Source organism: Poecilia reticulata, chromosome 13 (assembly GCF_904066995.2).
Source record: "Poecilia reticulata chromosome 13, P_reticulata-male-v2, whole genome shotgun sequence".
Lineage (NCBI taxonomy): Eukaryota > Metazoa > Chordata > Actinopteri > Cyprinodontiformes > Poeciliidae > Poecilia > Poecilia reticulata.
This window is the reverse complement of record NC_088842.1, coordinates 13,001,656-13,028,662: the sequence shown is the minus strand read 5'-3', so window position 1 is coordinate 13,028,662 and position 27,007 is coordinate 13,001,656. Positions and strand designations below refer to the sequence as shown.

General features: G+C 39.8%; 1 protein-coding gene across 4 annotated transcripts in view; it reads left to right on the top strand.

The window, feature by feature from the left end:
- The window catches only part of LOC103474721 (uncharacterized), a 69,978-nt gene that overhangs the window by 38,056 nt on the left and 4,915 nt on the right, over positions 1 to 27,007 (top strand). The window contains exons 58-100 of one of the 4 annotated variants that reach the window (XM_081615045.1): positions 130 to 308; positions 585 to 687; positions 816 to 974; positions 1,712 to 1,874; positions 2,157 to 2,260; positions 2,825 to 3,004; positions 3,083 to 3,304; positions 3,470 to 3,649; positions 3,749 to 3,940; positions 4,143 to 4,292; positions 4,413 to 4,516; positions 5,133 to 5,335; positions 6,613 to 6,833; positions 6,961 to 7,107; positions 7,218 to 7,382; positions 8,391 to 8,542; positions 8,707 to 8,875; positions 8,948 to 9,056; positions 9,389 to 9,525; positions 9,620 to 9,745; positions 10,791 to 10,970; positions 12,170 to 12,394; positions 12,479 to 12,605; positions 12,784 to 12,983; positions 13,081 to 13,293; positions 13,819 to 13,964; positions 14,199 to 14,326; positions 14,482 to 14,626; positions 16,111 to 16,243; positions 16,745 to 16,897; positions 17,010 to 17,136; positions 17,220 to 17,431; positions 17,514 to 17,676; positions 19,401 to 19,489; positions 20,470 to 20,630; positions 20,741 to 20,855; positions 22,632 to 22,837; positions 22,921 to 22,969; positions 23,071 to 23,217; positions 24,445 to 24,777; positions 24,923 to 25,020; positions 25,111 to 25,217; positions 25,302 to 25,375. In XM_081615045.1, the coding sequence (XP_081471171.1) occupies positions 130 to 308; positions 585 to 687; positions 816 to 974; positions 1,712 to 1,874; positions 2,157 to 2,260; positions 2,825 to 3,004; positions 3,083 to 3,304; positions 3,470 to 3,649; positions 3,749 to 3,940; positions 4,143 to 4,292; positions 4,413 to 4,516; positions 5,133 to 5,335; positions 6,613 to 6,833; positions 6,961 to 7,107; positions 7,218 to 7,382; positions 8,391 to 8,542; positions 8,707 to 8,875; positions 8,948 to 9,056; positions 9,389 to 9,525; positions 9,620 to 9,745; positions 10,791 to 10,970; positions 12,170 to 12,394; positions 12,479 to 12,605; positions 12,784 to 12,983; positions 13,081 to 13,293; positions 13,819 to 13,964; positions 14,199 to 14,326; positions 14,482 to 14,626; positions 16,111 to 16,243; positions 16,745 to 16,897; positions 17,010 to 17,136; positions 17,220 to 17,431; positions 17,514 to 17,676; positions 19,401 to 19,489; positions 20,470 to 20,630; positions 20,741 to 20,855; positions 22,632 to 22,837; positions 22,921 to 22,969; positions 23,071 to 23,217; positions 24,445 to 24,777; positions 24,923 to 25,020; positions 25,111 to 25,217; positions 25,302 to 25,375 (6,696 nt within the window). Of the gene's footprint in view, positions 1 to 129; positions 309 to 584; positions 688 to 815; positions 975 to 1,711; positions 1,875 to 2,156; positions 2,261 to 2,824; positions 3,005 to 3,082; positions 3,305 to 3,469; positions 3,650 to 3,748; positions 3,941 to 4,142; positions 4,293 to 4,412; positions 4,517 to 5,132; positions 5,336 to 6,612; positions 6,834 to 6,960; positions 7,108 to 7,217; positions 7,383 to 8,390; positions 8,543 to 8,706; positions 8,876 to 8,947; positions 9,057 to 9,388; positions 9,526 to 9,619; positions 9,746 to 10,790; positions 10,971 to 12,169; positions 12,395 to 12,478; positions 12,606 to 12,783; positions 12,984 to 13,080; positions 13,294 to 13,818; positions 13,965 to 14,198; positions 14,327 to 14,481; positions 14,627 to 16,110; positions 16,244 to 16,744; positions 16,898 to 17,009; positions 17,137 to 17,219; positions 17,432 to 17,513; positions 17,677 to 19,400; positions 19,490 to 20,469; positions 20,631 to 20,740; positions 20,856 to 22,631; positions 22,838 to 22,920; positions 22,970 to 23,070; positions 23,218 to 24,441; positions 24,778 to 24,922; positions 25,021 to 25,110; positions 25,218 to 25,301; positions 25,376 to 27,007 lie in introns of all 4 variants that reach the window. The other 3 variants (XM_008425876.3, XM_081615044.1, XM_081615046.1) reach the window with 3 other exon arrangements.

Sequence of the window (27,007 nt, the reverse complement as noted above, 5' to 3'; positions counted from 1 at the left end):
GTTTAATACACAAATCATATCTTGAAAAGGGATCTTTGAAAAACTTAATTATGCGTAACTGTGGGCAATCGGTTAATTTCTTGTTTAACATTTCCTTCTGCTGGTATGTTTATTGTGTGTTAACCCCAGGTTTCCTTGGTGGGTCCACAGTGGAGACATGTCAGCCGTGTCCTCCGGGTCACTACTGCGATCAAAGAGGCGGGACTGAGCCAAGCGGCCACTGTGTGGAGGGCTACTATTGTCCTGAAGGACAGACCTCTCAGAGACCACAACTCCATGTCTGCTCACTTGGACATTATTGTGAGAAGGTCAGCCATGCTCCATTAGTCCTCAAGCTCTTGTCAGTCATCGCTGCTGAATTTTGTATGAGATTTCCTCACAGCAGAGAGCTCTGGTATGACAAGCACATTACTATATGCTGCAGTCAATTAATGTCGTCTCCCAGACTGGGTCAAGACTGTCTCAGTCTTCACCTTGTGCTGTTGTCTGTCTCCATTTTTATCACTGCTCTGCAGTTATCACAGTTGATAGCTGCTGTTCCCCAGGTGTAAAGTCTTGTAAAATCATTTTAATTGTCATTTCAGGGCAGTGCGAGACAGACACCCTGCATTCCTGGCAGCTACCAGCACAGACGGGGCCGAGGGACCTGTGAAACATGCCCTCCTGGCTTCTATTGTCAAGATCAGGGTAAATCATAGCTTGGACAGTGACTACACTTTTAGCAGATGAAGAACTGAATTTTGATTAGCCTTCTTTCATGTCGTTTTTAATGAGAGCAAAGGAAATGTTTCTTTGGGAATTCTGCACTGACACAGGAATGAGTCACCCGCTTCCCTGTGAAAGAGGACATTACTGCCCCTCTGCCTCAGCAAGTCAACGTCCCTGTCCATCAGGGACCTACGGAAACTTGTCAGGACTTGCAGAGCAGTCCCAGTGCACACCATGCGACCCCGGCATGTACTGCAAAGGAGCAGGTAACGTGGAGACATTCCTCAAAGTGTAAGGGAATTACACTGTGCAGAAAGTTTCCAGTGTCAGTCAGAAGTTCACAGCCATTCATCACCAGCATGAGTGTCATATTATTAATGTAATTTATTTGAGATGCTTCTTTTTCAGAGTGGAATGATTCAGAATAGAATAGATTTACTTGAAGACTTGCTTTACTCTAGTCAGTAATGCTGGATTTCCAGCCTCATGAAGTTTATGAACACTTATCGTCAGAAACCGATCAGAATTTGGGTTTGATGGTCGAGACCTCGGCACAATTGACCTGGAACATTAGAATTGGCTTTTAATAAATGAATAACAAAGACTAACATAAACCTTTTGGGATCTTAACCACATTCAAATGTGTGTGTTATGCACAGGAGCTGAAGCACTGCCTGAAAACCAACATTTTGATTAAGGTCCACCAATGCTGATTTAGAGTGGACAAATATGCACAAAGAATTATGCCACAGGCTTGCTGAAGGCTATGAAAACAGCCTTTAAAGTTCATTTCCAATGTTGTAACATCCTCCCATTTTGGAGAAACACAGCTTCAAATTAATTGTTAAAAGCCTAAAATGAGTATAACATTGATCCGCACAGCGAATGTCTGACAAATTCAAACAGACTCGTGGGATTTAAATAAAGTGCTAAAACGTCAGAATGATCTTGGTGCTGTATTGTTCCTGTATAACAAAACATTCAAAGTGAAATGTCCTTCCAGGAAGGACTTTCCCCAATGGGCTTTGTGCTGAGGGGTACGTTTGTGTCGGCGGCGCCTTTGAGCATTCGCCATCAGACAGTCTGACAGGATTCCCATGTCCTCCTGGGTATTACTGCCCCATGGGGACTTCTGCACCAAAACCATGCCCTAAAGGAACATACAGGTGCAAATTGAGTTGTATCTCTTCAACCTTTGAATATCTTTCCTTGGCACATACTATGTTATCTGCAAAATATGACTTGATGTGAAATTTAATTGATTTTTGAGGTTCTGAAAACATGATAACCTAGATTTTTGCTAAGTTGTTTAAGTATAAAATTACATTTCTTTCCAAGTTGTCATCTTGTTAGTAAGGTTTCTTTTTACAAAGATACAAGTAAATTTTCCTAATTTTCCTGCGTCTTATTATCTATGGCTCGTGTGTTTTTTAAACGTTTTGTGACAGTGAGCAGAGTGGGCTTGGAGACATTTCTCAATGTCTGAGCTGCAGTCCTGGTTTTTACTGTTCAGAACCTGGTCTCTCTTCAGTCTCCGGTCCCTGCCTCCCAGGTAAACATAATGCCTCCCAAACATATTTACATTTTTTGCAAAGATATGTAAAAAAGAAAAGAAAAATTAAAATAAATGTATCCACCAAAGTCCTGGATCCTCTCTTTTGCTCCCTTCTTGTCTGCTCACCCCACAGGTTTTTCAGAGGCTGATTTGTGTCTGGAGAACTTTTTTTACTTTCTATTTTTCTTCATCCTCTTAAGAAAACAATGTCAGCTCATCGCATCCATGTGGAGTATTTGATGCCAAAATAGATCATGTTTGTCTTCTCTAGCTAAATGCATGTTTAGAAACAAGCAACTGGTTGTCTTTTAGAGAGCAAAGACGTGGTGGAGCAAAGATGCCGCTTTTTGATGCTGTTCTCTAACAGTTGGCTGTGGAGGTTGTTGTTACCTGCTGCTCATTCTGCGTGGTGGCTACAAAAGTTGTGTTGTTTTATTCCAAATGTTTTAATCTTATTTTTAAATCTTAAAGTTGTACAAATTTACTCCCATCATAAGGTGCTGCAAATTGATATTCATAAGGTACCTGATTCAGTTGGTTAAACTTTCTTTATGCCTCCAGGTTTCTACTGTCTAGAGGGCTCTCAGTCTGCTTCTCCAGGATCGGGTGACTTTGCAGGTGTTTGTCCAGCAGGCCACTACTGTCTAGAAGGCACCAGTGTTCCCTTACCCTGCCCCGCTGGTTTCTACCAGAATAGTCCTGGAAGCAAAGGCAAAGATGACTGTAAACCCTGTCCACCTGGTAATCCATAGCAAATTCTACAAAACCTCCCATAGTAAGTGCCACGAATTGATTTTCCCGTAATCATGCTTCCTCCAGGGTGGTTCCAGGATTTGCCGGGGCAGACAGAGTGTATTCCCTGCCCTGCGGGATTCCACTGCCAGCCTCTGAGTCCTGGTCCCACCAGAGGGACTTCTCTTGGAGTTTCCAGTCCTCTGCCCTGCCCAGCTGGACACATCTGTCCCAGAGACAGCCTGGACAATCAGCCTGTTCCGTGCCCTAAAGGAACATACAGCTCCAGGCAGGGTCTTATCTCTACAGGTGGAAATCAGATTTTCCTTTATTATGTTTTTATTAATCACATTCAGCAAATTACAGTTATCACACCCCAAACACTTTTAACAGCACGTCCGCGCTTTATGAGGCAGATCGCTTGTTTTGCTCTTTGGCAGCTGATATCGCAGCTGCCGGTCTCTTTGTTTGCAGGTCAGTGCTTAATGTGTCCGGCAGGCCATTTCTGCGGATCCGAAGGTTTGGTGGAGCCCTCAGGATCGTGTGCGGCAGGTTTTCTGTGTCTGACGGGTGCAAAAGTGCCAAATCCAAGCGACAACATGACAGGATCGCTCTGTCCGCCGGGGATATTCTGCATACAGGGGCTTAGAGCAGGTAGATGGAATCTAATTAGGATAAATTGAGGATAAATAAAAAGTTGTCTTTTTTTTTATATCATATTTGAATAAACCAGCAGTGAACTCATTTCGTCAGGTGATTGCCAGGCGGGGTTTTATTGTGACTGGGGGTCCACCAAAGCAGACCAGGCTGTGTGTCCAGCCGGTTTCTTTTGCCCCAGTGGAACAGCAGTCCCCTTAGCCTGCCCTGCAGGAACGTTCAGCTCCGAAACGAGCAACACTCACCAAGACAACTGCACCACCTGTACACCTGGTTACTACTGTCATGGTGAGAGTCAACTCATTGTTCTAGCACAATCTGCAGCAAACAAAGCAGTCAGCTAAATTAAAAATGTGATTACAGAGTTTTTGTCTTGAGTTAAATGGATGGAGTTAGTCAATGTGTTGTCTTTTTATAGAAGCAACAAAGTAGCAAGTTCTAAGGATGCATTTGGTTGAGCAGCTGATGTTTTCTTTCTGGTGTGTCTCAGATGAAGGTTCTCTCCAGCCTGTACTTTGTCCTGTTGGACATTACTGTTCTGCGGGGCAGATTTTAGGGCATGCATTCCCTTGCCCACCTGGCACAGTACAGAGGAGGCTTGGAGCGTCCAGTCCTGATGCTTGCAGTCCCTGTCCTGCGGGTTAGGGAACAGTTTTTATAAAAATAGTTTCTCCCAATCATCAAATCAGAAATATATTTTGGAAAATATTTGTGTGCGTCATGGGTCATGTATACTATTTAATGCTTCTTTGTATTGCAGGAATGTTCTGCTCTCAGTTTGGTCTGTCACAGCCCTCAGGTCTGTGTCAGGAGGGATATTTCTGCCCTGCAGGATCAACCAGCCCAAACTCCACCGAAAGTCAGGTGTGAGGATTTTTAGTCTATTTTTTTGTTAATTGCACCTTTGTTTAACTATAGGTCTCATAAAATGTAACCTTGCTACATTAAAAAAATCCTATCTTTAAGCTTGAGTAGTTTGATGGGATTTATTGTTAAAAGGACCTTTGTAATTTGCTCTTGTGTGCATCCAGATTCTCCACAGTGGCTCTTAAAACGTAAACACACAAAAATGAGCAACACTTTTACATATAAAAGCTATGTGGCTCCTTCATTATTCTACCAGTCGAAGCATATTTTGTTATTTTGACTAAATTAAATGTAGCTTGATAAGTTCAAAACAATAAAAAAGCTAAAGTGCAAAGCTAATCTTTTCACCGATGGAAAGTAGGTTTTATGGCTGCAGAGAAATTTCATAAGTAGGAGAGAGGGTCAAAAGGACTCTTTGGATCTTCAGGCCTGCTGTCTGAACCTTGCTCTATTTGTTAAATTCATTAAAATTTTATCCACTGGCAACATTTAATGTCAGAGTATGTAAGAAACATAATAAAATAAGTTAATCTATTTACCATACCAACTGTTAAAGTTAAAAATCTTGCTGTTATTAATAACTTTGCTTACATTTTTCTAATTTTTCTTCCAGAGTAATTCAACCAACCACCATCTTTGTCCATCTGGCCACTACTGTCCATCTGGCAGTGGTCATCCTCTGCCTTGCCCTGTTGGCTCTCTTGCCATTTCTCATGGACTAAAAGCGGCAGAAGAATGTCCGCCCTGCCCTCCTGGATTATATTGTGACAGTCCTGCAATGTCTGACCTCTCCGACGCTTTGCCATGTCGCGCTGGGTAAAACTTCCTGACCTTATTCATATTTTAAAATAGTTGGTTTTTAAATGTAATAGAGTTAAATTTCATTATGTATGTGCTGTGAATTTGTAGATCTGAGAATTTTTTTTATTAAAACAATCTTGTACAAATTGTAATGCACATTGGCACTATTGGATAACCTGAAATGTGAGGTCTTTAAGGTTAAATCAGAAGCATTTAGCACACTGGCTCGCATTTATCAAAATATCACTTGGCAGAAAAATTGTTGTGGAGCTCAGCTGGGGCCTGACGCTCCGAGGAGGAGCTTTGGGTAAATCGGTGGAGCATTGTGAAAGGCTGCTGTGGGAGATTCAAGGATTTCTCAAACATGAATGAGTCAAAGCAATACTTTGAGTATGCTTTTAACCCTTTCATGCATAGTGGTCACTACAGTGGACAGCTATCTAAAAGCCCTTTTCTTGGTGCTTCTTGTGGATTTTTATGCTATAAATGCACACAGACCACTGAAGTGGACACTAACGTATCATAAAATACACTATGAACTACTGGCCATCAGCTGCAAATGCAAGAAATTGTTTTTGTTAAATCCAATATGACCGACAGACAAAAAAGCACGCCAATCGACCCGGTCCCTCCTTCTACTGTAGACAACTCTTACAGGTAAAAAACATATTGTGACATCAGATAACCGCTAAAGACCAATACTACTGATGTATTTTTCAAATAACAACTTTGTATTTGGAGAAAATTACAATTGATCACCTAAAGAAAAATATAAAATATATGTTTTTACAAATTGTTTTTCCTACCGTTTTTTTTTTTTGCCTTAAGAAAATACAAAAAAATTTGAAAAAAAATCCTGACACAAAGGATCATAATTCATGCATGAAAGGGTTAATGAGGGAATTACATTATAATATAATTTTGCATAAAACCACTCATTTAGAAAGCTTAAGCTGTTTTTCAGAGTCAGTTCTTAACACTCATTTCTTTAATTTGAGCCTCATTATATCCCTCAAGTTCAAGAAATACAGTCGGTTTTTGACAGATAATTGTAAATTCACCTTTTTATTTATTTTTTTAATAAAGCTTTCGGTGTTTGAGGCCCACATGCTCAACCAGAGAGTTTTACTGCAGCCAAACCAATAATTGTAATGATCGTCATTTGAAGTGCTTGGCACAGCCTGACACCTGTCCAAAAGTGTTTCGCCGACAGTCTACTCGGCTTTACTAATGGATGCTTCCAGTAATCTTTTATTTCATATGAAGTTTGTTTTCTTTGTTTACGCCTACAGATATGTTTGTTTGAGTGGAAGCTCCAGCCCCTCTCCTTCCGACGGCTCCCATGGCTACCCCTGCCCTGCTGGCTACAGCTGTCCTGTTGGCTCAGCGAGTGAAGTGCCCTGTGAAGCTGGCACTTACAGTCCTGCTCCCGGAGCAGCTCGCTGCTTGGCCTGCCTGAGAGGAACCATGTGTCCCTCTTCAGCTACTCGAGAGCCCTCTACCTGCCCAGCCGGTAAAAACTCATTTTGAATCAGCAGTGTGGATTCTTGTGGTTTACTCCTTTGGGTGCAGGTGCAATATGTTCCAGCCATCCAGCTCTTATTTCTCCGCTTACAGTGTATAATTCCATCTTTTCTCAGGCCATTTTTGTCCTGCTGGGACAGTGGTGCCTCAGGCATGCCCTGTAGGAACTTTCAATAACCAAACAGGAGCTCATTCTCTCTCTGCCTGCTCGTTGTGTCCTTCTGGGGTCTACTGTAGCTTACGTGGAGCTTCTGCTCCGCAAGGTAAACGCACACTAAGATGCTCACTGATTTTATTTCAAACTCATGCTGAAGTCTGTTGATTCGACTTGCTAGAGGATATCAAGCTGTTGGTGTTGATGGGTTTTGTGTAGCTCCATGTTTGCAGGGCTACTTTTGCCAAGGTGGAGCTACAGTGCCAACACCCGAGAGCTCCGAAACCTTCCTGAGGAATGGCCTCTGTCCGGTGGGACACTACTGTCCAGCAGGGTCTCTTACTCCACTCCCATGCCCCGCTGGGAGTATCCGCAACGCAACTGGTACACGCCTTTATTACAACACCATCTAAATTGATTTTCAAGAATATTTATTGCCCTGGATTTTTTCTTTTCTTTGTTGTTTTTTTACTCATTTCCTGTTGAACTTTTCTTTGAACAGTTGCAAGTACCAGCATGTTTACATCCTTGGACAATTGTTAGTTTTTCGTGTCCATTTTTTCCTATTTTCTAATAAACTGACCCTCTTGAAATCTCAGTTTACATATCTGTGTTTTTATCATAAATATCGCCTCCACAATGCACTAATGCACTGTCACTGGTTGTTCCTGCTTATAATATATCTTGTGATGACTTTCTCACTTTTTTTTTTTTTACCAAGTATTCAACTTCTTTTTGTAGTATGTCATGTGTAAGACACCCCAAATAGAGTGTCCTACATGTTCTGAGTATTTCTTCTCCTATTATTCTTTTCAGAGTTAGACATTTTTTACGCATTTTTCAATCCCACAATGAAACAAAGCTTGGGCTGTTTTGCAAAGAATTTTGACTCTGGATGTGAAAAGCTGTTTGAGCCACATCTCTAAAAGACTGTTGTTGTAGTGAAATGTGGTTTAAAAATCATTGGCCAATCCCTGGTGAGGTGTTTGGGGCTCGTCCCACTGTGGGGGAGACCTAGAGGAAGACCCAGGACACGCTGGAGGGATTATGTTTCTCGGCTGGCCTGGGAAGGTCTTTGGATTCCTTTGGAGGAGCCCAAGCGGCTGGGTAGCAGGAAGTCTGGGCCTCTCTGTTTAATCTGCTGCCTTGGCTCAACCCCAGATTAAACGGATGGATGGATTGGCTGATTGCAAACTTTCCTATTGACATTCAGCTAAAGCTTTCCTATTGACATTCAGCTACTGTCTGCAATAAATCCTTTTGCAAAGCACATTATGAAAAAGCTGAACATGTGATAAATTCAGTTATTCAGCTGCCGTCCTTAGTTCAAAGGCAGTTTGGAAATCTTTATTGTGTCACTATGTACAGCAAGTACTTTTTCTCTGACTTTAGGAGGCGTTTCCATGGAAAGCTGCTTCGCCTGTCCTGCTGGCTACTACTGCTCCTCCGAGGGCCTCGCTAGCCCCAGTGGTCCATGCTCTGCTGGTTTTTATTGTCCATTTGACTTCTCCTCAACTACTCCATATGCCTTCCTCTGTCCCAAGGTACGTTTATTTATGTATGCTTCAATTTACACTTTTGCTTTTTTTTTTTTTTGTCCTCTTTTCTGTCGTTGGATCTGAATACGCTGCATCGTTTATCATTAATGCTCTGCCAGATTAGATGCGTCTCCTCGGATGTGCCTCTTATTGTGTTCTTTTCATCCCAGGGCCACTTCTGTCCTGAGGGATCAGCGTTGGCCTTGCCTTGTCCTACCGGAGAGTACCAACCGAACCCGGGCTCTGAGAACTGCGTCCCGTGCCGACCTGGATTCTTCTGTGAGGAGGCCGTGGTGGGAGACCCGTGGCCCTGCCCCCCACACTCGTTTTGCCCTGCAGGTGGGATATGGATAGTTTTATTCCCAACAGGAGGAATGTAGCTATTATTTTACTACTGTGACTTTTTTTTAGGGACAATGGTGCCGCAGCCCTGTCCTAACGGGACGTACACCCATTCCAACCAGACTGGGCTACAGGAAGAGGAGGAGTGTTTGCCTTGCCCTCCAGGGAGGTTCTGCAGGTCCTCTGGAAGCATCTTGCACCATGCGTTGCACGTGTCTCACTGTCACACTATATTTAGACCAACACTCCACTCACATTATTTGGCACATTTACATCCTACATTCACCAACACATGCTGAAAGGCTGACTTCATCTTTCACTTTACAGGCAGACAGCAGGAAGTTATATCATATTGAGAAATTTAGCCGTGCTTGTTATGCACTGCTATTATAACTGAAAAAAATGATGCTGTTAGAAAACAATTGTTTTAAGTACAACCCTATTTATTTAAGTGCACATTTTAGTACCTACCAGTGGTTTTGTGTGTTTGATTTGGTCATGTTTTCACAGGGCTGGTAAGATCCAGGGTGTTTGCTCTGCAGGATATTTGTGCATTTCTGGGAGTGCAGAGTTCACCCCTCAGGGGTCAGTGTCTAACATGACCCACTGCCAGTGGGGTGTGCAGTGTGCTGGCCCATGCCCATCAGGTATTATGCATCAATAAAAAGTTCCTCAGTTTCTTTTGGTCCTTGAAGTTCCCAGTTATTGATCTTAAAAAGAGCTTTTTTTTTCTTTATTTAGGCTTTTATTGCCCTGAAGGTGCAGCACAGGCGCAGCCGTGTCCTGCAAACACAGTCAGGAGCTTCGCAGGAGCAGTGAGTCTGAAGGACTGCTTACCTTGCCCTCCGCAGTATTGGTGCAAACCTGGTAAGTGATGGCATGCATGCTGGAAAAGATGTTTAGTGTACAATCAAAATGTGATCAAAATTTACTGAGATTTTTAGACTAATAGAAAACAGTGTGTACATTTAAAGTGGACTGAATTGGCTGTATGCTTTACAAACCTGCTTGCAAGTTAAATCTGAAAAGTGTAGAGTGGAGTTTTATTCAACTTCTTTGGAGTTATGTCTGAAATGTTTGGGACAAGCAAAAAAATAAAAGTTCACTTAGTCTTATTTGAAAAATTGTTCAAATGCCTCACACAGCATGTGGATAACCACCCAATAATTAAGTTTTGTTATCTGAGCAGAGCATGTTCCTCCACTTCTTCAGTGTCCTCTCCATCACATGTGGCAAACTGACAATGGTAGTTCTTATTCTATGGTAATTTTATAGTTGCTGTGAGCCTCTAGAGTGCTTCTCTAATTGCTGCTAGCCTAGCCGGTGAGATTAGGTTGGGGAGCTTTGTCTTGGTAGCTTTCGGTTGCCAGATTAATGGCACGTTTTGGCTGATGGATTGAACAGTTCTCTGTGAGGAGCTCAGGGTGTTGTTTTACCATCTAAACATGCTTTAACTTCACCACAACTTTATCCCTGACCCAGTGAGTTTTGGTCTTCATGATGCTGTTTGTTCACTAATGTTCTCTTAACAAACCTCTGAGACTTTCAGATGTTCTATGATGATTCTGAAGTTACATTGCACACAGATGGACTCTATTAACTGTTTGAAGACAATTGATTGACATTCATTTTATGGAATCAGAATATGAGATACAATACCCACCACACTTTACAAATGTATACATGTAAGTTTCTGTTGGTCTATTCAACACAATCCCAATAAAACTGGTTAAATTATTCAAGGGTTATGGTTAATTTTGCTGAATGCACTGCATCTTCTTGCAGTATTGATTGGATGCTTGCAAGAGGAACTTCATACGTCTTACATGAACCATTCAAACTTAGCAGCAGCATCAGTTGTACCATGAAATCATTTTTGGGTGATTACTGCCTGAGGTTTCGTTGTTTGCAGGAGATCCAGTCGTTCACCTGTGTCCACCTGGTCATTACTGTGACGGTCTGCCCGGCAGTGACTTCAGCGGTGGTACCGGACCCCGGCCGTGCCCCGTATTTACTTATCGAACTTCCCCAGGAGCGGGCAGCAAGGGTGACTGCCTGCCCTGTCCTCCTGGTTCACACTGCAACACCACAGGTACCATGCAAAGACCCTTTAGCAAATGATTTAATCAAACATGCATTATTGTTTTTATTTCCCTTACTTCTATCGTCTCTGTTCTAGTCACAGTAACAAAGTGAAACTCACCTTGTTATACTGTCATCTGATGGACTTGAATTAGAATTTTAATATTTTAAATTCATTCACGGCAAATTTTTCTGCAGTTATTTTCATATATGTGCATATATATATATATATATATATATATATATATATATATATATATATCTCACTATAATACTTTTGCCTCTGCCACTGCCTGAGATAAGAGTGAAGGAAATGCAATGCGAGGGGAAGCTCTGAATTTAAAACTTGTCACTTGAGGCCACAGAAATAAATGAGTTGTGGAGTTTCAAAGAAAAAAAAATCTTTCTAATCCCCTTTACAAAAGCTCGAGGCTTGAAACTAAACCCTATTGTAATTTCAGCTAATGGATAATGCTCAGCAGATAGTTTCCCTCCCCGTTCCTCTACTGGTTTGAAACGACCTCCCTTTTTATAAATAATGAGAAGCAAGGAGATTCACGCTTGAAACAGTAATTTTAATATGTCTGAACCCTGAGGGGTACGTTACTTAATTTTAAGTTCTGTTGAACGTGTGAGGTTGATGATGCTGCAATTTTATTCCTTCCTCGAGGGGGTTTCACTTAAATTTTATGTTTTTTAATTCTTTCAAATTTAACAGCCAGGCAAGTGCTGCAGTTGCCATCCCCTCAAAATAGGCTGGTTGATGACTGGAGTCGAAAAAATAAAAAAAATAAGTGCACATTTCACATAAAACATTAAGTGTGACAGGAAAAAAATAAAGAGGAAATCTCTAAGGCGGCAAGCACATTCCCACAGCACTGCATGTTTGTAGCAGGTTTCCTTTTTTTCATTTTTGCTTTTCACGCTGTTATTGGTTTCCTTCCTGAGAGAAAATTAACGAATTTTAACGGCTGCCCGTCTGAAGCCTGTGCATATTGAACAAGGTTTGACTTGGGGGAGGGAGGGAAGAGAGAACTTCAGTGACAAAAACTTGCCAGTCATTGTAAGAAAACTAGATGAGTACAAATGTAATACGCCAATTTGGTGGAAAACAATCTTATTTTGTTAAAAAGTCTACAAAATTCAAAAATCATTTACAGGCTGGCCATTGTGGAAATTAATGTCCCTCTAACCTTTGAGTTTCTCTAGGACTTACAGAGTACACCAGTAGTCCCTGCCCGCCTGGCTTCTGGTGCAGTGGGACCGGACCCCCCATCCTCTGCCCAGCAGGGACCAAGAGGCCGCTTCCTGGAGCCGCTGCACCCAAACAGTGTGAACTGTGTGCAGGGGGAACCTTCTGCCCAGACCCTCGCGTGACAGGAAAGCCCAACGTGGAAGGAATCCCCTGCAGGGCCTCATATCAATGTCCCGTTGGTAGACGTCTCTATAAATATTGACTTTCTAAACTCATCCAGACGAGGTCCTGGTGTTGTAGTGAGCTTTTTGACTGCTCTCTAGGTGCAGTTTCAGAGAAGTTATGCAGAGCTGGCTCGTTCTGTGGACCTCAGACTGCTGAGCCTCAAGTGTGTCCAAAGGGTTATATTTGTCCCGAGGGATCGTATTCGTACGACACCCCTAAACAACTGTGAGTACGTGAAGGATCCATCAAACTAAAGTGTGTGTTCAGACCCAAAAGCACCCTGTAAGTTTGATTAAAAAATAAAAATAAAAAAGAATCAATTGTTAAAATGTGGACTTTAGTTGATTCTACAAGGGTTGGATGAAAGCAGCTTTATAAATAAACGTTTTGCGTCACCCCACAGATGTCCGTTTCCCTACTACTGCCCTGCCAACAGCTCTGCCATGAAATCCTGTTCTGGAGGATCCATGCCTGTCAGCACGAGCGCTCTCAGAGGGTCACACAGCAGCAGCTGTAGCTTATGTGAAGGCGGCACTTATCGTCCGTATCGTTCTCCGAGTCTGCAGTGCCTCCCATGTCCACCGGGATATTACTGCCCTCAAGGTGCTGAAATAAAGAAATTCAAAATTATTATCTTTTGAATTTCCAGTATTTGATTCTTTTGTTGTTGTTGTTGTTGTTGTTGCACAACTTCATAAAGGCACAGAAGATTACAAAGCTCATCCCTGCCCTCATGGACATGTATGTGGGCAGGGCTACGCCCAGCCGATGTCCTGTCCACCAGGCACGTTTGGTAACCGTACCCGTGCAGAGAAACTGGACGACTGTCACCCTTGTCCAGTCAACACTTTTAACCACCTGCCTGCCCAGAAGGCTTGCTTTCCTTGTGGCAGCTCCTCCTTCTCAACACCTGGTTTGTTAACTAAATAAGTATAGAAATAATATTAATCTACTTTTTTCCCTACATTTTATTTTATTGTGACACATTGTGTACAAAAGCACAGTACTTTAAAATTGGATTTTCTTGTTTAATTGAGACACTTAATCAATGTTCAGTTGTAAAATGTATATGAAAAAGGGAACTGATGTGAAAGTTGTTTTTCCTCTGACAGGCAAAGTTGTCTCAGCAAGTGTGTTACAGAATGAGAGTTCAGCCTCAGGACTGAAGGAAACTCTTGTAAATGAGATTTTGTTTTTTTTTGTTTTTTTAGTGTCTTTACATATTCACAAAACACAAAAATTGTTTTTACATCTGGAAACAATTTAGTCATTAGCTTAAGAGTTAATTAATAGTTAAAATAAGCAACTTCTGCTTTTGCCGGATTTCAAAATACACTATCTGGACTTTATGTAGTGAAACCAGTTATTTCTTTCAAATTAAAAAAAGTTGAATTTTTATCATTTTACACTATTTCTTTTTCCAAAATAATATTTTCAGGTTCCGTCTCGTGTACCTGCATCGGGAAGAACCGGGCTTTCCAGTATTCTGATGGATCGTGTCTGTGCAGAACCGGTTTCATCTACTACAACGAGCTGGACTTTAAAAGCTCTACATCTGACAGTGAATTAGACTGCCAGCCTGAGGCCAGTAAAATTACATACATAGTTTATGTTGAATATTTAATAAAGCTTACAGAATATAGCGTTGACCAGAACACTTGCATTAAGGCCGTCATTTGTGTTTAAATGTATTGTTTTCTAAGGATCCAAACAGAAGTGATGCAACAAACAGCAACATACTTGTGTTTGAAGCCAACTCAGATGTTGGTGTCTCTGATTTTTTTTTTTAGTGTGTGTGTGTGTGTGTGTGTGTTTCAGGTGAGCAGACGGTGCAGCACAGGAGAAATTCGAATAGCAGCATCCAGAGAGTGTGTCTCACCCTCCCTCCACTCCTGTAATATCACCTGTGGATCGCATGGAGGAATCCTGGATGTGGAGATGGGCATGTGAGTCTTATTATTTCATACATTTTTTTTCTGATTTAGTACTGGTTTAGTTTACCATGCAAAACCTACTCCAGCCTGTGTCGCCCAGGTTTGAAATTTTCATCTTGATATGTCTGATATTTCCCTGTCTCCTGTCTTATCTGCGGCTGTCCCAGCTGTCGGTGTGAGCGATATGTGTCCGCCGAGGAGATTTGCAATGCTTCCTGCCTCTTCAGGCTGCCTCAGCTGTCTGCCGAGCTCACGCAGGACGGCGACTTGCAGCTCAGCCTTAGGGAAAGAAACAGCAGGGTCTGGGCGAGGGTGAGAGAAAGCTGGCAAAATGATGATCAGCTACACCTTAAAAGCACAGCAAATCATCCCATCCAGTCCAGTTATTTACCATGCATAAGTCTGTTATCCTACATGTGCGTATATAACTGAGAAGGATATGTGAAAGCTGCTACTGGGAGATAAAAATAGTCACAATGCATCATCAGGATTGTAATGATGGAGCAGAGTTATTTTTCAGACCGTATTGTTTGCTTGGAATAAGAATTTTTTTTGGAAAGCTCTGCACAAGAAGTATTAGTCCCACCTTATTATTTACTGGATTAAATAACTTGCAATTTCAAACTTTTTTTAATTTTTTTATTTCATTTGATTGTATCTGGAGAAATTAGGAATAATAATTTATTTTTAACAAAAAGAAAAGGAAAAACTGTTTAGTTTCAGATCTGTAATCGGTGTCTCAACATGTATAACGGTCCACATATTTTTTACAAGGTAAATCTAGCACCATGTTGGCTTATAGGGAAGGTTTTGTATTACTGTCAGAGGTAGTAATACATTCAGTGTGTGGATCCAAATGCGCAACTGAGAAAAAAAATATTGTCACAAGAAGCAAAAAGGGGAATTCATTTTGATAGTTGGCCTTTCTATAACAATACAGGTGACATAGTTACTTGATTGTGCTGTAAAATGGCACCATGTACCTGGAACCTCCTTTAAACAAGTAAAGTTGTTAGAAGAAACATTTAAATAAAATATTTTGACTGTCAACATGTCACAGCTCTGAAAATCTCCAGGTGAAGGTGCCCAGGAGGCTTCCTGATGAGATGTCCCAACCACATCAGATGACTCTATTTGTAGGGAAAGATTAAAATTTTCTCTACGATCTTCCTCTAGATGACTTTTCTCCTCACCTGAAGCTAAGCTTAACCACCTGGAAAAAGTTATTTTTAGCCACTCGCATATGAGGTATTTTCATATCAGTCAAGATTTATAGCCATAGGTGAGGTTTGGAACGATAGCGGAGGTTTTCACCATGACAGATCAGAGGACTGCCTGCATTACTGCAGACAAGCCGCAAGCCATCTTTCCACGTAAAACCGTTTTCAAAGTAAAATCTGGCAACACTGTCAACCAAACATGTTGCCATTGGGTCTAATCTCAACATTAAATTTGGCGAGATTACTTTACAAAGTGTCACGGCAAACATTCAGGTAACTTTCAAATATCTGATCAGCAAAATTGATTAAATATTTTTCTTCTCATAGCACTGGTAAAAATATAGTATTGTAGTAGAAAGGCGATGGTATCGCTTCTCACACACATTCTTATACACACTGATAAAATAGTTTTTAATAGCAGTACAGTAATGCAAATATAATTTTAGAAATATAGTTAAAGGTGCAAGTCTTAAAGAAAACAATTAAATTATCTTTTTTTTCCCACTAAAAACCATATTTATAAAATGGTTTTGCAGTGCCATTCTTGTGCAGTCGGTTTTTGTTTTCTACTTTCAGAAAATAGAAAATGTTTTGGGTCCTGACATCCACGCACAGACATCTGGAAGAGTTCACTTAGTGCAGTTTACCTCTGAAGGACTCTTTGGCTGGATTCCCCTCCAAAGAGATCTTGTCAAACTTTTCCTTTCAGGTATGTTCTGGTCAGAAGTTTAGATACACTAGTCATCAGCATAAACATCATAATTAGTCTCAGGCATTTTGTAATGTATTTCAACAATTAGTCTTCCAGGCAGGAATGATGGAATAACATGCAACTTAAGTGAATTTGAAAAGAGAGTAGGCATAATTTATTGTAGATATTCTTTTATCTATATTGGTCAACATTATACTTATAGATTTAAGTGCCATCTTTAATATTTGTAATGTGGAATTTCAAATTATACTTTCTTGCAAATTTCCTGTGTAAAAAAGAAAGGATTCTTCTGTTTTACTCTAAATGTAATACTCAGTTGGTATCTAAGTACAAATTGTAAGTATAAATTATTATATTTATTGACATAAATGATCTCTCAGATTCTGTTTTTGTAAACATTGAAGTTATTGATCTGCTTGAATATTTCTTTAAAAAAAACAAGATCAGTTCAAAGTTTGTCATCTTCATGAAGTGTGTATTTTTTTATTTTATTTTTAGAACCAATTGATATTCTAAATACAAGATCTAGAAAGAGGAGAGACGCTGAAGATGACGAGAATAAGGCTGATGCCCTTCCTCGGATCCCGAATCCTATCGCCTGCCTTTACTTGGGTGACATGCTGGTTTTTCATCTTACCATCAACCACACTGGTATATTGTATTTTATTTACTTTAACAATCATTTGTCATAATGGTGAGATTGCATATGTTTATTTTAGCTATAACAATGATATTTTAAATGTATTTTAACTTAAATCTTTAGATCGCCCTCTAAGCCACTTCCCAGTGTACCAGAAGGACCACCTGTTTAACAGTAACCCAAGCTGGGACTTTGGAGCCTTCAGACATCTGCAGATCCTCATGAAGCAAACAAAATTCAACTCTTCAATGTAGAGTCACACAGGTTTTAGCTCTTTCAAATTTGCATTTTGCAAACAGTTTTTAAAAAAAAAACTTTTCTCCTCCGTCCCAGGTTTGCCCATGTTTTCTCAGAAGCAGGAAAGTATGTGTTTGTGGACAGTGTTGTCCCCGAGTGGAGTATTGTAGTGGTGGTCAGTGGGGAGGGGACAGAATGTGACACCAGGGCTGCCGCGTTTCAACCCATGACTCCAGGACACTTGGTCAAATATGGCATTGTAAAAAATCACCGCCTCAACCTTCTGCCTGACTGGGGACTCATTGTTGGCAAGCTGTTTTCATTTATCTTTTAATGATTGACTTCATTGAGTAAAGTGGTACAGGATTATTAAACACTGGCTGTGTGCAGGGATGCTGAGTCTGCTGTTGGTCCTAGTTGTAGTCCTGACCACAACTGTGCTGGTTCTGCGACCCAGCAAAGCGAAACTCGTTCCCCACTGGAAGTTAAGACCAAAGTGGCGCAGCCTCGGAGAGCCTTTTTGCCCAGCTGAGTGTGTTTGCAGTAGAGAAAGGTGTGTTTGGGTTACAGATACGCTAGAGTACTATTCAGGCAGTTTTTTCACACTACGTTTTTAAAACTGCTTATAAAATACATTATAGATACGGTATGTTTATTGTCATTGCACAAAGACACAACAGTGAACTTGGCGACAAAATTTGTTGCATGGCTACCAGAGTACAGAGAAAAGAAAATGCAGAAATAAGTGACAATATATACACATGGACACATTTATGCATATATTTTCATACAAATGTTTCAGCTTCAGGTACAGAAACAAGGCTGAGGCTAAAGCCTTTTATAACACGTTACAAATTAAAACAGTTTTATAACATGAAGAAAAAAAGATTACTGCTTACTTTTACACAACCCAAATTTTCTTACTGCAGCCGTTTTTATTTTTATCCAAACATGAGATATTTATTTTACTGCATAAATAATATATTGCACCATGTTAAGAAATAATTCACATTTAACTGTCAAAGCAGCCAATATTGTCATAAGGTGAAACACAGAGTTGGATGAGAGGTACAGGAGCTCTTTAATAACTTGCTGGGGGACTACATTAATATTCGCACACACCCAGTTTCCTATTTAATTACAATTGGACACTCAGGTCTATTAACATTTTGTTTCCCCCGCTTTCTAACTAATAACAAATACAGAATTCATTCTTTTTAATTCTATTCTTCTGTACAATTCCTGCTCATTATATATTACCCACCGTTCAGTTTGAGTTTTTTTTGTTGGTTCCAAATTATAGATTATACTATTAAGATGATAATCAAATCAAAATTAGAAACCTCTGGGAGTTGAGTCGTTTTATCAGCTAGAGTGAAACAGAGGGATTTAACCCTGTGGTGTCCAGAGTCAGTCCTCAAGGGTCGTTATCCTGCATGTTTTAGTTCCTTTTCTGGTACAACACACATGAATTAAATGATGGTTTATAAGCAGGTTTCTGACAAACACCATTACTTGCTGAAACAGAGACACGTGTAAAACTGCCAGGACACCCGACCTTAAGGACATCTGTGATTTAGGATTTTTTTCTTGCCAAGAAACACAATTATGTCTCTGCCTCTCCGGCTGATTATGTTGTATAACTGCCTCTGAATGGGCTGAATCTTCTTAGTGTAAGCAAGCTTATCACCGTGTCACTAGCATGTTAATGAGCTTGCAACGTGCTCTGTTTATGCATAAAACGGAAATTGATTAACGGGTTTAAAGTAGACTGATCTGTTTAGCGTTTCTATGCACAATGTTTTTTCAGTACAAAATTTGCTCTACATTACATACAAAACTGGTACATTCTAAAAGATAAACTCGTACACAGTTGTTACTTAGCACTATTTTATTTCAAGCATTTTTCTGCGGATAGCCCAAGAAAATAAGCTCAGAAAATAAGACACTTATAGTTATCTACAGACTTTCCTTCCTTCCGACTATACTCCATATATTCTGGAAAATAAAATCAGCTTCTCGATGAGCTTATAAGAAGAACTATTCTAATCCCACTATTGCCAACTTTGAGACTTTGTTACTATATTTTTCAAAAATTCTGACAAAAAAACTTCTGTATCTGACAAAACTGGTATTGGCAGGTCAAACTTTAAAAAGGTTGTGATTGGATAGAGAACTGCAGTTGGTGCACCTGTAGTCATATAATCCTTAATCAAAGCATCTTGTGAAAACATGTGAGAGATTTTCAGAAATCTTTCCTTTATTTGTGTCTTTTAGCACAACTGTCCAGAGTCAAGGCGGCGTTCTCGCCAGTCGAGGTGTAGGCGAGGGAGCAGAAGCTGAGGAACCTGCAGTCATAAAGGGAGGTGAGCTCCGTTTCTACTGAAACCTTTTTCATACAAAACCATTTAATTCTTTCCTTAATCTTTCTTTAAAGCTGCAGTAGCTTAATAAAAATATTTTTTTGTACATATTTGCTTAAAACTGCCACAATGTCAGAACAGCGTAGTATGAGATGGATGCTTACTAGCCTGCATGTTCACACCAGGAGCTGTAACGATGCGGAGAGCAAGGAGGAGGGTGTGAGCGCCACATACGGTGTGATTGGTTCGTTAAAACCCTCCTCCTGGCTCTCATTGGTTGGAGCCGGTGTATTTCTGCAGATGGCAGTAGGACCTCAGGGACGAGACAGAGGAGCTTGATTTTTTTATTTTTTTTCCCCCGCACAGATCATCTGTCTCATATCACACTGTCAGAACAATGTGCTAATTTTACTTATTATGTAAAAGCATATTTTAATTAAAAAGTTAACTATGCACTCTTCAAGACTAAAATGTCTTTTAAGAAAATATTTAAATCTCTAAGGCGGGGTTGTGGGCTGGCTTATCAGACAAAAAAACAATGGTATTTTGATTAATTTCCATTTTAATTAAGAGTCTTCTGAAACACTTCACTAACTTTTCCTTCTAACTTTTCCTTTAGTGTTTGTTCTCTGCATGTGTAATCATTTGCTGTTATGCTCCGCTGTCTGATAATGGTGCTGACCCTAATGTTACTCAGTTAGTGCGTATTGCATTATTCATTCAGCTTCATAGGGTGGTTATAATGAGATCATCATCCATGACAGCTCCTGGTTAGCAGCCTATTCTGAATTAGATAGACAATGAAGAAAATAATGGGTAATGTTAGACTGTAATGACTGGTGCTTATATCATTTACATAAAGAGAGAGAGAGAGAGAGCCCAGTGAATCGACATGTGGTCAAATTAAGCAAAGTTTTTACTTCAAGATACAGCCATATGCGAAGATCATTTCACAATCACTGATGATTAATTCTCTCATATAGGAAGTGTGTCAGGCTGCCTGGATCTGGAGGAGTTTAATGTGAAGACTCTTTACGACAAACTAGAGGACCAGAACCTCCACATCGCCGCCCAGCTGGCCAGACATCGCAAAGACATGCAGGAATTTTATAGGAATATATGCCAGCAGGCTGAATCACTGAAGGTTTAGTGGCTTTTTTTGTTTGTATTTTTTATTTTATTTTTTTTGCAAATAGGTGGACGTACACTCAAAATATATTGGTTATATGAAGAAAATTGTACATTTTGTTTCAGGATGTGTTTGAAAATATGGATAGTAAAAACCTGAGTCTCCTTAAAGAGATTCTAGTCCACAATGTGAGGAAGGAAGTGTTGTCACACACTCATCTGGGCGAGGGAGACAATCAAGGTGAGAATAACTGCATGTATTAAATAATTAGTTAAGCTACATAAATCAAAAAATGTGAACTTTTTTTTTTAAACACAATGTAATGTTATGGTCAAAGAAAGATAAATGATGTACTTTGGTATTCATAAAAGTAGATGGACCCCTTAATAACAAGATGGAAGCTACAACCAGAAATTATAGTTATTATTCCCATTATGTTGGTCTTTGTCCAGCTCTGAGGAAGCTTCTGGATCATCTTATATTAAAATAATAAGGGGGAAAAAAAAGAAAAAAAAGAAATCTTGTTAAATTAGCGTTTCGTAATTTCATTCAATATCGGCTGAAGGGATGGACGAACAGATGGACAGATTGTTTGCTGATGCCCTTCACTGCAGTTCTGGCTGCTGCTCTGAAAACATGGGCCGTCTCTTTGTATAAAATATGAACAACACTTTGGTGCAGTTTTGAGGTTACTTGGAGTTTCACCGCAGCACATCGCAGCATTCGACCATCTGTTGTGCGTAATCACTGCAGTCCCTTCTGCCTTACTCTGATTGCTTAGTTAACAGTCTGTGTCTGACTGTCTGCGGTCTGAAAACCTGAAGATCAAGAAACATTAGTCTGTGCTACAAGAATTTATCATTAAAAATAAGAAGCAAATTTAACAGAAAATAAAAACAACTGAAACTATATATGCTCTATGATATTAAAAATTCTGTCTACCACTTTGAGTGTTTTTTAGACTCATTTGGCAGCATTATGCCATGGTCTGTGTGGGCACCAGTGGTTCTGTTCAGTGGGTCGTAATATCAATAAAATGGAGAATGTCTAGCTTTTTTCAGCACACCTCAACTCCACAACTAGATGCGTACAACTTGGACAGTTTAGAGTATTAACTTAACCACACTTAACTTAATAATACAGATAATCTAAGTTGTTTTTATCAGCCCACTTCACTCTCGCACTTTCTCCTAACTATAGGTGTATTTAAAACTATGATCATAAACGTACAGTATGTGGTGCATCAGCATCATCATCATCATCATCATCAAGCAGCAGGCCTGCTGATGTTTTTACAGAAAATTTAAGTAAGATGCTGAGCATAACGCATCAAATTTTCAAATCTTTAGAATAAACATGAATAATGAATTGAACACAGTGCTTTTATTAGAAAAGCAATGAATGCTTGAACAAATTTTGGAGGAACTTATTCAAATTATTCAACTCTAATAAAAAAAAGTGCTGCAGCAAACCAGAGTAAAAATTAATCAATGTTAACTGCTCTCTCAAAAATACAATCCATCCTTCTCCTCTCTAGTCTTTCAAACAAAACAAGTTTAATTGTTTCTCTGATTACCTTGATGATCATAATTATATTATATTGTATTATATTATATTATATTATATTGGATGTGGATGGATGGAGAGAGGTTTATGTCAAACAAAATCTCTATTTTCACTTGATCAAATATTCACAGAGAATTTGATTGAAATACCATAAAATCAGCATAACATTGCATTGTAAAAATTATAAAACAGTTCTTCAGCACCAGCGGATATATTTAGCCATATTTTTGTTTATAAGTTCCATCCATCCATCCATCCATTTTCTTCCGCTTATCCGGGGTCGGGTCGCGGGGGCAGCAGCTTCAGAAAGGAGGCCCAGACTTCCCTCTCCCCAGCCACTTCTTCCAGCTTTATAAGTTCATTCTGATTTTTCTCTATATTAACTATTTTGCTTTAAGAGCTTCACATTTTTAAAATGCCTTTTGTATATTCTGTATATTTTCATGGAAGCAGACATTTCCACCGGCCAAGCTGAGGCCGCCGTGTCTTTGCTGGGAGCTGTTCTCAGATCAGTCGAAGCTCTTTTATGCAAGCTGACAGGAGAAGCTTGGCAGAAGCAGGATCTGCGTGGTCTTCCATATTGCCATGGTTCAAGAGACTCTGAGGCTCAGGTTGGATACATGCAGCCTGGTAACACCAATATGTGTTTTACACAGGTAATATAGACAAATTTGCCAATTGCTTCAAGCATATATTGAGAATGTAAAAGCTTTATTCCTTTTTCGTTTGCTTTCTCCAGTGCTCATCAACGTCTATGAATAAAGGAGAAGCTATTTCTCACGAGACAGGTCAGAAACAAATCTTTAAAAGTTGAGCTTTTTTTTTCTCTTTTGAATAAATCAGGATAAAGTAGTACTTGCTTTAAGATGCGGTTTTCTCTGTTCTCCAGACTGTGCACAGACAGGTGCTCCTTGTTTCAGTGAAGACGATCTATCCAGATTGGTCACCGTATCTCCTTTGTTCAAAACTCTGCAGGAGATTCAGCAGTCTTTACTGCAGCTTACCACAGATGAGTCACGTCAGCATTCCCATACAGGTGCAAAAACAAAACTGTGTTTTAGCTTGAAAGTAAAATTCACAATGAACTACGTACAGTGCCTCGCAAAAGCATTAAACTTCACATTCCTACCAGTGAGTACTTTTATTTAATCAACCAATGCAAAATAGTGCATTGTTGTAAAATAGAAAGAAAATGGCAGAGTTTTAATTTTGTATTACCTCCATTTTCTGCATTAGTAGAAATCTCTAAGGTTACATGTCCACTTGCTTTGCAAATCTACAGAATGAAGCATCTCCCTATTCTTCTTTCCAAAATAGGTAAACATCAGGAAGAATGTTGGGAATTAATGTAAACACCATTTCTAGCACGTTAATGTCCTTAAATCTAAACCTTTCCACTGTACTTGTTGTATTTTGGGAGCTGATTTTGGACTCGTTAAGACTTTTCCTTCCCCTAACAAGTTTTCTTTCGACGTTGCCCTGCATTTAACTCCATCTATCTTTCCCCAACACCAAACAGTTTCCACATTCCTGTCGTTGAAAAGCGTCTCCACAGCAAAAAGATACCATTACTCTGCTTCAGAATGGGGATGACTTGTGCAATCAGTTAATTGTTTGTCCACACCCTATGCTTTGCACATTGGCTTATTGGAAACTGACAAAACAGGACTTCACATGGCTTTCCTTAAAATGTTGCTTTCTTTTTGTCTCTTCCCTAAACCTGAGATTTTCACAATAAAAGTTGACAAATTCTTCCATCTGAGTTACCATAACTCTCTTAATTGCTTTTCTGATAGCAGCTCTGCTACAGTTTTATAATGTTAACCTGCACTAAAGTTCACCACAGAGTTACCACTGACACCACTAGTCTTCATGATGGTGTTTATTCATTAGATCACCATGGAGTGATGGACAGTGATTTTAAAGCACTATGCAAGTACAGGCCATTTACCATTCTGAAGGCCGTTGGTGGCACTTAGTTGTTCTAGGGGTTAATGAAGAGTTGAATTACAAATGAATGCCAACTAGATTGTTTGGAAAGACGTTTTTTTTTTTTTTAAAGAAACCCACAAATCATTTTCCTTCCATGTGAAAATGATGTACTACTTTTACTGAACCTGATGAAATGCATTTACTGCAAGTTTGTGGCTGGAATGTAACAAAAGACTGTAAACAAGGGCTTGAATACTTTTTACAGTGCGAGGCACTGTGTCATAAATTCCAATGCATCAACAACTGATTCACCATTTCTCTGTTTTAGCAGAGACGGGGCCTTCGGTCCAAGAGAACCACAACGAGCGTCTGATTCCCACTGCGCTGGACAGCCTGTCTCCACAGCACTCGGCTGTTTACCTATTTGGTTGCCACGTGGTGCAGTGGCTCGCAGATTCCCCCATGTTCCCCTCCGTGCTTCTTTTACTGGCAAAGTCGGTTCCCTTTTACTCATCTTCCTCTAATGAGAATCCCCTGGCTCTTTTCACTGGGGACTTCTATTTTGATCCGACCAATCAAATCCTTTATCTGTCAGAGGCAAAGCTTCAGCATGTGGGACATTTTATTGCTGTCATCCTGCTGTCCATGGCCCACATAGCAGTAGGTAATAAAAATAAAGTAAAAGAGAGTCCTGAATGTCATGCATAACATTATAGCCTGGGCAATCATCTTTGAGCAGTAACTATGTAATCTTCTTCGGCAGCAGAAAGATTAATTTGTGTTGTTTTTTAAAATTTTTTTATACCCAGGATCCAAACCCCAGAGGTTTCTGCAAGCTCTGCATGAAGCCATTTCAGCTGTAAGCCTTCAGCTGTTCAACCTTTCTTTTAAATGGAGCCCAGCAGAGGTGTGTGAGAGCAATCTGAAGCTCCACTCATCATCCTCACGCAGTTTGAAATGTGGGCTGATAACTTTTTATTGCTTCTTTTTTTCCCAGCCTAATTTTGATGCATTAGGTGGGCGGCATGGGGCATTAGTGGAGCAATTTCTCAATATCAGAGTTCCCTCTGAAGCGCGCTTCACTGAGTCCCTGTTAGCTAGAAGGTTGGTGTGAAAAACTAAAAATTACAGCGGAGAATGCTGGATGCATTTATTATAAGTAACTTTTCTCATCTTCTTCTACTTTAGACTTGAGAAATATAAGTATTTTAAACTGGAGGATCTTATCTGCAACCTCAAACAAAGATCAACTCCAAATGCAGGTATGGCAGCTTTTAATGTTCAAGTTATTTTGTCGGCTTATTGTTTTCTTTACACTTTAGAATAAACAAGTGCAATATAAGGCACGCCAAGAACTTGCAGAGGACTTTGAAAACATTTAAAATTTGTCTCTCTGCCATAATAATTAAAAATATTAAGTCTATTAACAGTTCAGACAAATTCAGAATAGGCAATATAGTTTAAAAATGCACAACAAAGTCCATCTGTGGTCTGCATTTTTTTATCCATCGCTCTTTAATAAGAGGAGGTAAACCTAATCATAGACTTTGTAGAGCTCAGCAAATAGAGCATGAGCTTAACAGAGCAGAAAAAAAAAAAAACAGCTGCTGAGATACTCTCACATAGCTCCATTCAAACAAAGATGGTGTAAGCCTAGATGAGCACACAGCTAGTGTGATGATAAACGTCCTCCTGATGCTTGGTCTGAGAAATGAGCTCTGCCTCTTCAGGTTTGTGTGTCTAAGCCTAATTCATAAATTTAGTGGTACGTAGTCAAACAAATGAAGCATAGTATCAATCAAATGTTCTTTAAATATATCTTAAGTCATTAGGATGCCACTACTTATAAATAACATTATTGATTATTTCATAAAACAACATTTTTATACCTGATTAATCCTTTAGAGCTCTGCACTCATGTAAACTCTTAATGAACAATAATTCATTAGTAATTACTACTAACTAGTAATTACTAATCCATGTCAGAGAAAACGCAGGCATGCATGTTCATTCAAAAGCTGGCGCTGCACAATAAAGCCAGTATTCAAACTCATGACTTGATGGCAACAGACCAACTGTGTCACTGTGTAGCCGCTTACTGAAAATACTCGGTAACACTTTATTTAAAGGGGGTGAATAAGACTGTCATGACACTGTCATAAACATGTCATAAACACCAACAAAGTTGACATTATTCAAAATGTCTTTGTTATGACAACTTGACATTAACCAAGAAATCATTACTGATATAAATTTGTTATAAAAGTATTACTGATTGCACTTTAAAAATTAGGTAACTTTATACTCGAACTCTAGTTGGAACTGGTCTTAGACCTTCAAGGTGTTGCAATTGCCTTGCAGCAAAAATTTTTGATATATGACTCAAGATATTATTTGCCAATTACTTGCTTAGGATAGCCTAAAATGAAATGTAAAAAGAAAAAAAACGCAATGTACCACAATGTTTTTTTCCATCCATCCATCCATCCATTTTCTTTACACCCTTATCCCTCAGTGGGGTCGGGAGGGTTGCTGGTGCCTATCTCCAGCTAACGTTGTGGGCGAGAGGCGGGGGTCAGTCTGGACAGGTCGCCAGTCTGTCACAGGGCCACACAGGACAAACAACTATGCACACACACTCACACCTAGGGACAATTTGGAGAGGCCAATTAAACTGACAGTCATATTTTTGGACTGTGGGCGGAAACCAGAGTACCCGTAGAAAACCCATTCATGCAAAAGGAGAACATGCAAACTCCATGCAGAAAGACCGGGGGCGGGAATCGAACCCAGAACCTTCTTGCTGCAAGGCATCAGCTCTACCAACTGTGCTACTGTGCATTGAGCTTAGTTTCATGATATTTACAGAATTGTGATTTTTATGCATTTGCTAA